Source organism: Apteryx rowi, unplaced genomic scaffold, assembly GCF_003343035.1.
Source record: "Apteryx rowi isolate R43461 unplaced genomic scaffold, aptRow1 scaffold_29, whole genome shotgun sequence".
Classification (NCBI taxonomy): domain Eukaryota; kingdom Metazoa; phylum Chordata; class Aves; order Apterygiformes; family Apterygidae; genus Apteryx; species Apteryx rowi.
In genome coordinates, this window is record NW_020449307.1 from 2489242 (window position 1) to 2503417 (window position 14176).

At 38.5% G+C, this 14176-nt stretch overlaps 1 protein-coding gene across 1 annotated transcript in view; it reads right to left on the reverse strand.

Annotated features, from left to right (window-relative positions):
- PTPRN2 (protein tyrosine phosphatase, receptor type N2) overlaps positions 1 to 14176 on the reverse strand; it is a 506489-nt gene that overhangs the window by 415401 nt on the left and 76912 nt on the right. Inside the window, 1 exon segment of the mRNA XM_026069273.1 lies at positions 859 to 1333. Coding sequence (XP_025925058.1) covers positions 859 to 1333 — 475 coding nt within the window.

The following is a 14176-nucleotide window of genomic DNA, read 5'->3' on the forward strand; positions in this document are numbered from 1 at the left end:
TTTTATTTTTCAGGCATTCTGAACCACTTGAATAACATCAATAGCTAGGTTACTTTAGAGAAACAATAAAGGGAATGAGTTATTTTCTAAACTCTATCTGATCCCCAGCCATGAAGTGAAGACACATCTTGACTTACAAAGCAGCACTTGAAATGCATCACAGTATCCCATGAGATGTAACACTCCATCTTCATTTAAATATTTGTCAAACTATTACATATAAAAGAAATCAGAATCTAGTCATGGTTAAGTAGCATTAGCAAAAAAGATGAAAATCCAGCAAATAAATTGTTTGTTACAGACTGTCCAGCAAAACTTAGCTGTAACTCCCACCTTCTTGTGTTACTGCATGTTTACATATCCATATAATTGATAGACTCCTCCTCTTTATATGTTTTGTGCCAGAGTTTATTTCAGCATTGATTGCTTTGTCTGACTTTGAATTTTACCCATGGTCCTTGAATTTCCAGTTAAATAAAGAGAAATGGAAAAAAAATAGGCTGTTCRATCTTATCTATATACAGTGCGGCATGCATGCATAAAAACAGATTTGACAGCAAAGATATTCCCATAATTACGTATTGTTTGTAAAATACTTGGAAAACTTAAAGAGTTATTATAAGTGATAGGTCTTACTGAGTGCACTATATTTCTGCATGCATATGGAAGGTGGGTAGATGTTTGCAAAGAAAGAGTTGTTAGTATGGTGAACATTATTACTGTGAGTATTATGGAAGAAAGATGAACGTGTCAATAGTAGGAGATACATAATAATGTCTATTTATATCTTTTGCAAAAATGCTCAGTGAACATGAGGGAAAATTCAGAGAAGTTTAAATAAATAAATATCAGCTTTACCATCCACTGCACTCAGAGGGTCCTTTGGTTTGTCCTGGGAAGAAGATTTTTGATTCAGGATCTCCGAACTTGGCCCCAGCACTCCAGGTGCAGGTCTTGGCTGCAACTGTTTCTTCATTTCAAAATCTTCTGCTTTTCCTTTGGTAAAAGTTCCATCAAAATGACTGACTTGAGAAGGGTAGAGCCTGTCAGCATAGACGTGAGACCCTTTAGTCCTGCTGGGAGGGCTTTTATCATAGCTTTGTGCTGACAAGTTCTGCGTGATGTACGTGTGTAGCGCGGCTATCAGATTTTTTTGGTCAAGCTCCATTTCTGACTCTGGCGGGAGCTTGTCCGGTGACAGCTGGCTGAAGGTCCTTCCATGAAGATTTTCAGCATGCTGTTGATGGGCTGTGGATGCATGGGCCAAAGCAGGTGCGCTTTCTTTGGGCTTTTGCCTCATGTAGTACCTAATGGGATCATTATAGATGTAGCTCTAGAGAGAGTAAAAGATAGAAAAAAGGACTAGGTCACTATGACATTATAATGATTACTGCTTTGCAGGAATCATGGACACAATCCTTTGTGTTTTACCAGTCATGAAAAAAAAAAGAAGAATTAGCATCTGTGATATAGCCATAGATTGCAAACTTCAAGCTAGCAAGTTTGCTTTAAAGAAACACTGTCAGTTTGGTACAAATGTGGTAAAACAGCTTATTAGATCATTAAAAGCAAGAGAAAGAGATTAGAGAGAGAATGATAAAATTCAAACTTGATTATAGCTATGTACACACTATTTGCATTCCTTTGGACAAAGAAGATCTAGTAAAGCCAATTTCCCTTTTTCTTTTTACTAGATTGCTGAAAATAACTCTCTTTTTTCAGATTACTTACTAAAAACTAGCAACTCAAAACAAAAATGCCCTTTTATAAAGAATGATGAGAAGTCTAAAGAATAATTTTTTGTATACAAAATACTTTGTTCTATTTAAAATGAAATATTTGATTTTTTCACTAAATTAAATTTATAATCAATATGTCCTTTGACAGTATAAAGAAATGTGAAAACAGCCATTTGATACGTTTTTTAATTCCTAGACTATTTTTCAAGTAAAGCAACTTGACAAAATAAATAAAAATGTTTTATTTTATATATATATATATATATATATATATATATATATATATATATAAATGCAAAATGTTTCAGTCACCTTAAAACCACATTTTCGGTGAAAAAATGCTGAAAAAGTTTAGCCAGCACTAGATCTTTCTATTTTCAGTTTCAGATTTTTAATGCTGCATCAGCTGGGAGTCTAACTTTGCAAGACAGCATCTACTGTTTTCATTGACGTTTTATATAATTTTTTTGGATGAAATTTAGGTTTGCAGACAAATTCTAGATGCCCCTTAAACTTTATCCTATAAAAAAACAAAACCTTGTTAATTAGTATCACATTTACTATAATTAAACCCTAGAAGTGTTTTTGTTATGATCGCAATCTGAAGGCAGGATTTTATCCTTTTAAGAAACCAGTTCTCTCCTCCTACAGAATTTCTAAAGGCCTTTTCCTCCACTCCCTCCTGAATACAAATTTAAGCTGAGAGATTTACAGTGTACAGAAATATTCCAGTTTGATTCTGGGTTAGTCTATAATTCCTTTGGGACAGGGTTTGCAGTAAGTGCATCATATACTGTACATATGTTGAAGAACGGTTCCCAGACCTCAGCTGCAGCCTCTCGCTTAGTGTCATACAAACTGCATTGCTACATTGGAGGCTTCTCAGAGACATTTCAGCTATATGAAATATAGCAGACTGCTGAGGTGTGTGCGCACCGGTACCAGAATAGTTTAGGACAGAAAGCACGGCAAACTATGTCCAGCGTGAAGAGACTAAACACTCAAGTGGAGAGCAATTAGAATTTGGCCAGAAAATTATTATTTATGTATTTCCTACTGGCCTTTGTAAAGACCAAGTAAATAAGGCCCTTAAGCTGCTCCAAAGATGAATAAAAACTTTTAGATTTTATCTGATTTTGTATTTTATGAACAATAATTTTGCTTTCCTTCAGAAAAATGTTATTCCTTCTGATAACAGGCAGTTGATTTTATTCCACGCTTGCTTTGTGAGAGGGCTATTCCCCCTCTAAGGATGGAAGAGGTTCGGTCAGTGATTTCATTTCATGGCTTGCAGATTTCTGGCTTATGCATATATGCAACTTTGTTACGCAAAGCAGACACTTTGGCTTCTTTGGCCCGCGGTCCGCCAACCTCGGGGATTTTACTTCTGCAGGTGGTCTTTACCAGAGAAGTGCGTTTTGTTGATGCCAAGAAGTTGGGCTAGTGCACCGCAGTGTCAAAGAAGACAGAACTAGAGAGAAAGCACCTTTGAGAACGAAATATTTCAGTGTCCCCTGGGAACTGTATCAGACAAGGGAAATGTAGCAGCTCCGCTTCAATGCACCAGCTGCGAAATATGCACTGTTTTCATATACGGCAAGAGGGGAGCTAGTTGCCAAAGTACAGGTTGAACACAATTTCCATGCTTAATAGCAAGTCACAGATGTGAAAAACTACCATCACATATATTTATCCCCTTAATTTCAAAGGGTCTTTGCTTGGGGTTATTTGCAGGATTAGGTGTTGCGACCGTTTGATGATGCACACTGCTTGGAAAGAGCCGCGGAGGGTGACACGGAGCGGCCCTGGATGCGCCGAGTAGCTGGCAACAAATTCACAAGCGTTGCTGCCTCCCCGCCCCCCCGCGCGCCCCCCGGACTTCGCCGTCCCACCCGGCCTCTCCCCAGCTGCAGCCTTTGCCGGACCCTTGGCTTCGGCTCTCCAGCCCTGCAGAAGTCGCTCCCCTCTTTGTGCCGGGGCAGGGCTGAAGCAGCTCACGGAGAGTTTTAACGAGCAGCAGAGATTTGGGGGGTTGGGGAGGTGCACAAAAAGGGAGAGGGATGAGGGGGGGAAGGGGACAGTCCCCTTTCAGACATGGAAAGGCATTAAATCAGCTCAATCCATCTTCTGTAACTGCACGCTAATTTGGATCTCTGTCCCTAACGCTCCCTCTTTGCCCCTAAAGCTTTACCAGTAAACCCGTTTCTTTACAATAAACCAAAATCAAGGAGAACAAAACCACTGAGACGCTCTCAAACTGCTTGTGAAAGATTAGGGTCAGGTGATGAGGGCTGGATTTTGATGAGCTATTTAAAAAGTCCAAATATTCTTAAACATTACCAGATCTGTGATTTCCTGCTCTTGTCAACAACAAGCACATCTAGAAAAAAAATCACAACCACCCCACCACAAATGCCTGTACACAACTTGCACATAAGTAAGAGCCAGCTGCAGGCTCAGTACTGCACCTCTGTCGAGACTGGGCAGTCTCTCAGCAGCTTGACAGGTCACACTTCTGGTGGTAAGGGATGAAATATTAAAGGTCCTAATTAAAGTACAACACCAACAGCTCAGCTGTCTTGATGGTGCCTTCAGTTACTAGCCCATCTGATATAGCTGCATCCGACTTAATTAAAGGAGTCCGCAGCTGTATGGCAATTCACAACTCGGACAAGGGAAAAAAATTCCACCCTGCAAGAAAACACAACACCAAAAATGCATGCACCAACAGAAATAAGTCTAAGTAAAACTGCAGCGTGGATACAACCCTAAACTATGGTGTTGTGCTAACTGGTATGAAAAAAAAAAAGTAACTTTTACAGAAAGAGGTAGGAGAGTAACATCTATTGTACCTAGTTTAGAATCCAGTGACAATTTGCATTTTAAGTTAAACTGCAGAACACTGTTGTAATCTTATTTGAAGTGTTTTACTGTAGACTGATATTCTGTACATGGCCATTGCTAGTTTGACTTGTTTCAAAGTTAAATGGAATAACCCCTTGGTCAGTGACAAGAAGAATCTGTAAATTCCCTGGTTGTTGCCTTTGGAAAAACTGGTAACATTACAGAGTTAAGAAGCAGAGGAAAACAGAGAGTAGGRAAATTTTAAAAAGAAAATTCATTTTTACATTAATTAAACTTGATTTATATGAAGCAATGCCAGTAATTACAAAAAAAGACAAATGAAATGTGCAGAACTAACAAAGAATACTCTAATTAGCATGTAACTGAGTAATATTGAATAGAGTTAGCATGCAAGTCCCTATTATTATCAGGCATTTTTTTAATAGATAAGATACTGTTCAATTATCTCATGTCACTGATATAACATCTTTAAAAATTACTGAATTGTTAAAATACTCATGTTAAAAAAAAGTCTAGTTCTTCCATCTAGACAAGGTTTTCTTCTCCTTCACCACCTCTCAAGTAGGTTATCTCAATAATTCACACATCATCAAAAAACCTACACACTAACCTCTCCAAAGATGGAATTATTAGGCCAATGTCTAGCACGGTTTAGGTATGTAAGTAACTGACATTCTCCATATGAAAGTTCACAGAAGGGCACATTAAATTATACTTTACAGATGCGCTGTGCAGTCATTTGAGGTCTACATGTTTTCTTCTACAAAGAAGTATTGAAATAAGGAAGAAGATGAGATACATACAACACAACACAGATAAACTCTATTTAATTTACCCACAAAGGGATAGGTTGATTTTTTAATATTCGGCTAAAGCACAGAAGGGCAACAGAATTCAAAGCCATGGCATGGTATTTATAACAAAATACTTCCTCTCTTGAAGATACATTTGCTAAAGGAATATAGAGCTAACAAAAATTCCTTTCAGGAATGCAGAAAGAAAAATCCCTTCCACCCTCCAATTCATTTAGCCTTTTCTCTTTGATGCATTTTCAGATATTAATTCATCTTTGCTACCCCTTAAGTTTGGTTGGACCAGGATTCCACCTACAACAGCTAATCACAGGAGCCTGAAGCTTAATTTACTGTGCCATTTGAGACAGTGGCAATATGCACTCTAAAATTAGAAAAGAAAAACACAATAAACACTAGAGCAAGGCTCTCRCTGACCAACAGTGGGAGAAAATGAAAGTTTCCAAAGGCTCCCAAAAATTGAAAGACTGAATATTTTAATTCACTGTGTGGAGTGAAATAAGTATACATTTTTCTACTAGAAGTTGTCTATTTTGCTTTGCGAACCACACACACTTGCATCATGCGTCTTTGCTACATCAGAAGTGTCATTTCCTCATGTGAAGCTCTATATAAACAGGAACACTACTAGATCGGCAGTGGGACGTGAAGTCGTATGCGATGCCATACCTTTACCTTGAGCGAAAACCAGCCGTCAGTGAAACACGAGGGACGTATCTGCGCTGTGCAGTGGGTCACAGTGCCAGACTTCCCGAGACAGAGCTCAGTAAGCAGTACAGCTGTGCCCTTACACCAGTGAGCAGCCTCCTTCCTACCAGTAAGTAGCTAGTCTTTGGCTAACGTAGCCTTAATTCTCCCAGACGGTGAGCTGTGATTTCCATGCAGTGCTGCACTATGTCAGGAGGATATCTTAGCAGGCTTTGAGCTGGCTGAAGGGGAGAGTTTCTGCTCTACAAGCCTCTGCTTGTGTACACGGCATAACACACTGCGCACCAAATTCAGTATTAGGTTGGTCCAAAAATAGTGGTAAAGTTGATGAAAATTTTCAATTTTCTGAGCAGTAGTGGAACGAAAGCCTTTTCTACCACCTGAAAATGGCCTTTTTACATATAGTAGATAGTAATATGATACTATGCAAGAAATCACCGCAAAAAAGCAAGGGCTTGGAAGATCATTTCAATATCCAGAAACCGTGAAGGAAGCCAAACAGTGCCTGCTGTAGCTCCTCTGTGATGGGATAGCATCAAACCCACAGTCTCGTGACAGATTCACAGGTTTAAGGCAAAAGGGACCACTACAATCATCTCATCTGACCTCCTCTTATTTCACAAATACTTTTCTGTTACTATCTCCTATTTTCTTTCAGAGAAGTACAACAGCTTTGAAACCATTTAAGAGCTACATCAAAGAGCTTAGATACTAAAGATGGTTAATTAACATGCTTTAGTTTGCAGTGTCAAAAGCTTGATCAAGCCAAATGGCTGCTCAGAGTCGCCTTTGATCAGAATTGGGGCTGACTTTGCTGCTGAATTCTGATTGTGAAACTGCAGCGTAACGGGACTGTCTGGGGTCTGGCTGCATATCARGCAATAATCTGCACTGCCTGAACTTCAGGTGGCAGAGATTTGAGTATGAACAGTATATTCTACCATTTTTAAACAAACAATCCTCCAAAACAAAAAAGAGAGCGGATAAGCATATTAGTTTCTTTCATGTGCAAGTTACTATTTAAGAAATTCACTTTTAAGTCCCAGATGTTCCCAACCATTCTTATCTCTGTTGTAATGCTCCTAGCTGTATCCCAGACCTTTAACTTTCTCCTGCTGACTCTCCTGCATGACTAATTTAATTATTAGTTACCATTTCTTGTACTGCTGAGGAAATTCCTAGTTTTTAGTCTTCATAACTAGGTCTTTCTCTCTGTTTCTGAAAAATCTCCATCATATTGGTTTAATCAGTTTCTAAAATACTATGACTGGCATAGAGAAGGTGGCAGGTTATCTTTCCATCCCTGCGTACGTATGTATTGTGCACGTGCGTTTGTGTGTGCCTGTTGGGAGCATCTGCTCAGCGTCACTCCCGCCTGGACCTGGGGCCAAGGCGCTGCGGCAGCCTCACCTCTCGGCTACCGGATCCGGCGTCTCCCCTGACATTATGGCTAGAAACCAATGAAGCGACAGCGAAGTCCCAGTGAACGGTGGAAGCGGTGCAGCGTGGTAATCAGTGCTGATAGATACACTAGGCTTTACCAGCTTTTCTCCTCTGCAAACAGTTTGCTTATGTCAATAAGTCTGTTACGGGAATGAAAGGTTTCAACGAATGATGTTTAAACATATTTTCTGTAGGCATATGCTGGTATTGAGCTAACTCATTATCTAAAGATGATTTACATAGAAACATGACGATCTTCATCTGCCAAGATTTGAGCATATTAGCGCCAATCCAGCATATTTATAACTTTAACATTTGAGTTTGGAGACTACTTGTGCCCAAAGATATGCAGGTTTTTAGAGATCTGCAGGATCAATGCCACCATGCTGTATAACATTGCTTTACAACCCCAAATGAAGCAACGAACCATTTGCTGGACAATTGCTTTGGGTTAGGGTTTTTTTTCTTTTCACATTAAAAGAGGTATTGTTGTTGCAATGTAGCAGCTCTCCTAAAATGTACATACTCACACACACACACCCAAGATAGATAAAATAAGGCTTAATTTTTTGTGATCTCTACCCTCTCATTCAATGACTATGTTCTAAAAATAACTATGAAATTCACTTTAAAATTTGCACCAGCTCCACCAGCTTCTATTTACTGAGCCCTCTGTACTGAAGTACAATGAGTAAATATTTTCAAGACAAATATCAAACTTGCAAGTGGAATGATGAAAGCAAAAACTCCAAATACATGGTATTTGGTAAAATAAAGACTTGATTTTGAGGGGGAAGTGAAAAATGCAAATCTTGTTGTCCAGTCAACATTTGAGATTTTAAAACTGTCAATCTATGCATTGCCTGGGATTTACTAGAAACTAATGAATCAGCCTCTTGAATAAGTCTCTAGGCCTGACACACATCTTTTATAACACTATTTTTCTAGCACTTGTATCTTCAAATTATCATACAAGCAAATAACCTTTATAAGATAGAAATTGTAATTTGCCTTATTGAACAGCTATGTTAGACATGGAAATTCTATCTGTACATTGTACATAAGAAAAAGTATGAGTCCTCGCAGCAAAATTTGCTATCTACACCAGATTCATACAGGATGGCATACAGGATAGAATTTATCACACTTCATTTTATATGTTTAAATAAGCATGAGATGGATCACAACTTGGAAATTTCTATTTCTCTCCACTGATCATAAATGAGTTTAGGTTGACTTGCTCTAATAAAAACACGCGTATTTGGTCAAATGAATCCTACACTAGTGCTTAGATTTATTTATTTATTTATTTATTTTAAGAAGAAGACGACTTCAGTGTTTCAATTTTACTGAAAACAGGGAGGGAGAAAAGAATGATCCAAAGGATGAGGTACTTAGTGGGGATTTGAGACTTGACTTCCAGTCTATGCTCAGATTGAGCATGACCTCAAAAAAGCTGAGAAAAATCTGTCTGTGAAATGATGATATTACTTCTTCCCTATTTTGTAGTGGCATTGGGAAAATAAATGCATCAAAGCTTGTGAGACGTTCAGATATTGCTCTAATGGTTGTTGTATAGATAAGCAGATAGTCAGGCATAGCTTCAGGGACATCCTCCTCTATCAAGTATTCCTGATAGTTTTGCTAATGTGTTTATGCACAGGGTGGATTACATATTTCTTATTTACAGAGAATCCCACATATATGAAATATTAAATTTTGCATTTATACAAGCAGAATTTAAATGTATACACTGCAGAAAGGGTTTTGCCTTTTCAGCAGTCAGCTATCAAATCAATTTCTGATGATCTTAATGTAATGCTGTAATTAACGAATGTTATAGAAATAAGGGTCCCGCTTTTTTGAATTAAAGCTCCAGATTAAAATGAGAGATGACTGTGTAATTTCTTACTAGTTCATCAGAATAATTATTGTTTGCAGATAAGTTCTGAGTACATTTTAGAGAATTTGTGCACTCAGATTTTCTGAAACAAATAATAATCTTTCTTAATAATCATCATACACCTTAGTTCTCCCAGGAGATCACTTACAAAGCATCAAACAATTGATTTGCAATCCAGCAAAGCTATGCATACCCTGCCCTGAATGTGAAAGGGGAAACCAAGTAAGGCAGGTTCCCGGTTGTACTCAGGAGCGAGATACAGTCTCTGCCAAATGCCCCATCTGCCCTTTGTAAGCTTCTAGGGTCTTGCAAACCAAGTCTACGAGTTTTCACTGGCACCCTCTCCCCTTTCCACGCTGCTGCCCAGCTGGCTGTACGACCGGCCGTACCTCTCTGCCCACTAACCAGTCACTTCATCCCTTTCTTTTTGTCTGCAAAGACCTATAACTTTACTAACAACTTCTTTGGTATAAAGAAAATTCTGTCTTTCCAAACTCTTTCCTTCTGAACTTTTCTGAATACCTGGGACTCAGATATTTCTATCAAAATATTCATACATAAAGCTTACCAGCAAAATAAATGCAACCAATTAAGATCCAAAGAAAGAGAAAATAAAACCCACAAAAATGGACTGAAACTCCTCGAAGACTCTGCATTAATTGATTTTCTGTCTTCCTCTCTACACTAGGTACTAAGGCCTGAATGGGGCAGCAGCCTGAGGAGGAAGAAGTTAACCCATGTACAAAGACTGTGGAGGCCAAGTCACACGGAAGGAGTAAGAGCAAGAAGAGACATCGTTTAGCTCCCAAAACCCTAAACCATAAACAGGAGACACCTGGCACAATACAAACAGCCTTGGCGTAAATGTAGGAGGCACCTTGCATATTCCTATAGCCTGTCCAGCAGGCTTCCGGGAGCAGTCAGTGTAGCGTCCGCCCCCAGAGCGGAGCTCGGGGAGAGGAGAATGAGGAGGAGGAACGAGGAGGAGGAAGGCTGCTGTGCACTACAGCCCCTGCATTTGAAACGAGCACATTGCAGGGCTGTGTTACCGAAGCAGTGCACTTCTGCCAGTGTGACGCATTAAAAAAATCATGTCAGGCTATCAGAAGCCATGAGAACAGGTAAAAATGATAGCTGAAGGAATAAACAAACCATTCCGGTTGAATTATTTTTATTCACATCCTGATTTGGAGCTTTTTAAGTACATTTGGATTGCATTTCAAATCTTTTCTCTTTCTGTGATAACTAAGTTATTCTCAGTCAGATGAAAGCCACATAACTGAAACCTCATGTAATTATACCACTGCAGGCATTTGCACTATTTAAAACTCACCAAATACTTGTTACCAAAACCGAAGTTTTGTGAAAGCCACAAGAGTTAACAGCACAAGGTATAATCTGAGATGAAGGTAATACCTAGCATGTTCATTTAATAAACATCAAAAACAGGCAAAAGAGAGTATATAATATCATATATAATAATATGTATAAATAATATGTATAATATATATATATTATAATATATAATATCAGCTCTGCACTGGCCCTTCTAACCCAACACAACTGACCTACCTTAGTTTCAGCAGAAATATAAACAGTGGAGGGTTTTTTTTTCCCCCTGGAAGAAAGAGGGGAGGTGGGGGAAGGAGAATCCACATGCAACCTGAAGTTTTTGCATTTCTTGCTTCACATTAAGATAAATCAAGCTTTCTCACAGTGCACATATGTCTGGCTATATGCTATTTTTCACACTAAGTTCAGGTTTGGTGGAAAGGTATCTCAAAGCCTGATAATGTAGCATTTTGTGAATGGTAAAACCTTCATTAAGCCAGAGTAGGAAAAAAATACTAGCTAATGCTTAAGTAACAAATGCCACCAAGTGCTCGTTTTCTGAACAACTCTTTTCAGCTGCACTAAAGTGAACTGTTGTTTACAATGGTAATCCCCAGGAAACAGACTCACCAAATCTGCTGATTTACTGATATTTATCCACTGGAAATCATTATCAAATGGCCAGATTATAGCCTGCAGTAGATACTGTCTAACTACTGAGAAAAAATTCTAAGTTAGTGGTGAAATTCAAGTTGTGAAATCCAAGTGCTTCAAAAAGCAGTTGAAGAAGCTCTTGCAATGGTGAATGCTACAGGAATTCTGTTGCATCTTGTGATTTAAGTTTGACAGTGTGATTTCTGTTGCTGTTGTGTCAAGCCTCAAGTTGACGGTAGTTTGAGCAAGTGAAATAGGAAAAGTTACTTGTTTTAAAATACTTCTGCTGTATTTTAAATACATATAAATACATTATACAATATATGAAATGTATATCTCATTTTACAGCTGTGTACATAACTGTTTGGTACACTATCCTTGATGTTGAAGCTCGATAGTGTTATTCTGGTAATACACATATGGAAGATGGTAGGAAGTAAAGACCAAAAGCTTGTAAAACAGTTTGATTAAAAATACATAAAATACTAAACAAGACTTTTGGAGTATAGCAAGTTTAAATTTTAAACACTCTTTGTCTTTTTTCTTTCTTTATTTTACTCTTGGCCAAAGTTCTCTGATGGCAGTTTTGGAACAAATCAGAAGCCACTCAGGCAGTCTGCTTAAAAGCACTAAATTTCTGCAAGCTTCAGCTATACATCACAGAAGGTGAGGTATCAAAGTAACCAGGAGCAGTGCTGCATCTCCTGCTCCACGACAACAAGGAAGAAGTGACAGAGGTAAATATATACTTGAAAGAAAATGATTTTGTAAAAAGGGCAAAGGCCAAAAAGTTGCAATTCTAAGTGTAAGTAGGGTAAAGCACCTGTGTCTTACCCATATTGTTCATCAGGAAAGTGCAAGGAAGTTAAAAACATAAGAAATTGCTACAGCTATTCAGTGTAGGTTCATAACTTATCTATATAGGAAAACAATAATAAGATATCAAGATTTGTTGAACCATGCAATAAAAGTGGATAAAATTACTGTTTTCAATTTCAAGTGGCACAGCCATATTAAATGCAGCTCCTGCAGTTACTTTCCTTACTACTCTTTTCAAACCATTAAATTTTACATTTTTTCTGCTTCATGGATTCACAAACATCTTGGTTTCTATTTTGTTTAAATGTTATTCCATTAACAACCCAATGAATCAAACTACAAATACAGTGCCCCATTTGCTTCTTTTTAAGAACAGCAGCTGCATTTGATTTGCAGAGGACAGGGGAAGGTCTCCAAGATCATTTAAAATTCATGATTAGTTACTAATTTTTAAAATGTTCTTCCTCTCTTTCGTTTGCTTTTAAATTACAGGTAACATGTCTGGCTCAGTGTCTGTGGTTTTAAAATGTTTCTTAGTAAAAAGAAGTCTACAGCTTGTTTCTATACGTGCTTCATTTCCAGATTTTCTCCTCTTTATCCCACTCCCCCAGGCTCCTAAGTAGCTATCTCCATGGCAACACTCGATAACATTGGTGGGTGGTGGTATCACAGCAGGCTTCCCCACAGAAGGTCCCAACCATATGGATTATTTATGAACTTGCATGACAGCAGCAGACCCCCTGAAATACTTCTTGGACAAGTTTTCACTTCCCTGAAAGCCAGCGCTCCAGAGAACAGCATCCTTACCGAAGTCAGCGCTCAGGACTAAGCTGCTGAGGAAAAGCACTGTGACGGTGGTCACTCATCAGCTCCCCAAGCTGCCTTGCCCCTGCCTGGGCATTCTCCTTACTCCAGACGAGCGCCCATTGTCATATTCCGTATGTTGTAACGTACGGTTACATACACCATCAGTGACATTGCAAATTTGCAACTTCTGATCAGAATAATAATATTTCAGATATACCATGATTGAATAAAGAGTTGATAGAACTTCCACTGTTTGGGGGAGCTGCTGTTGCAGATACACTGCAATGGTTCTGTGTCTCTGAGTTAGTTCTTGGAAAGGTAGCAGTTTGGCTTTGATACTGTATTTTCTTCACCTGAATTTTTCTTCAATATGTTTCTTAGCTAAGGCTGTTGCATATACACTGCATTCATGCAAATAGCACATACCAGATTTTTAAATGGCGCCCTATAATAGCAGCCTGTTTCTGTAAAATAATAGACTATTCTGGGCAAAAGACATTTTTTGAGCAAAAGATATAGGCTAGGAAGACCTGTCATATGCAGCCATGTCTGCTGATCATGTTTATAAATTTATTCAAGCTGCCTAAGAACCAGATAGTTTTTCTTTAAGAAAGAAAATAATAGTTTTGCTTTCAGATTGGCACTTTTTTTTTATCAGAGGACAATACCTAAGATTTAATGGGTGTGATTTATCTTGCCTAACTATATGTGTATTTATAATGTATATATCAAACTTTAATTTGTCACCATAGACTTCCTTTATGATCAATAAGAAGGAGGAACTTTTGAGGCAGAGTTCAGCAGACCCATTGTCAAAATCTGCTCAAAGATTAYGTCTGTTGTTCCCCAAACACCATAAATAGTATAGATCAGATCTCAATTGACTATAAAGGTAGTCTAAGGTGGTTAGCTCAGGTTAGATACCTGCACTGCAGATCTTAGATGCCTAGCAGATGACTTCCACCATATGTGTCCACCAAGAACTTACAAGGTTGCTCAGCCAGCTTTCTGGAGAGGAGCAGCTGAGATTCTGTAACCAGGGTGTCAGCTCAGCCAGTGAAGATGTTGCCACCTTTATCCCTCTCTTCCCCCTT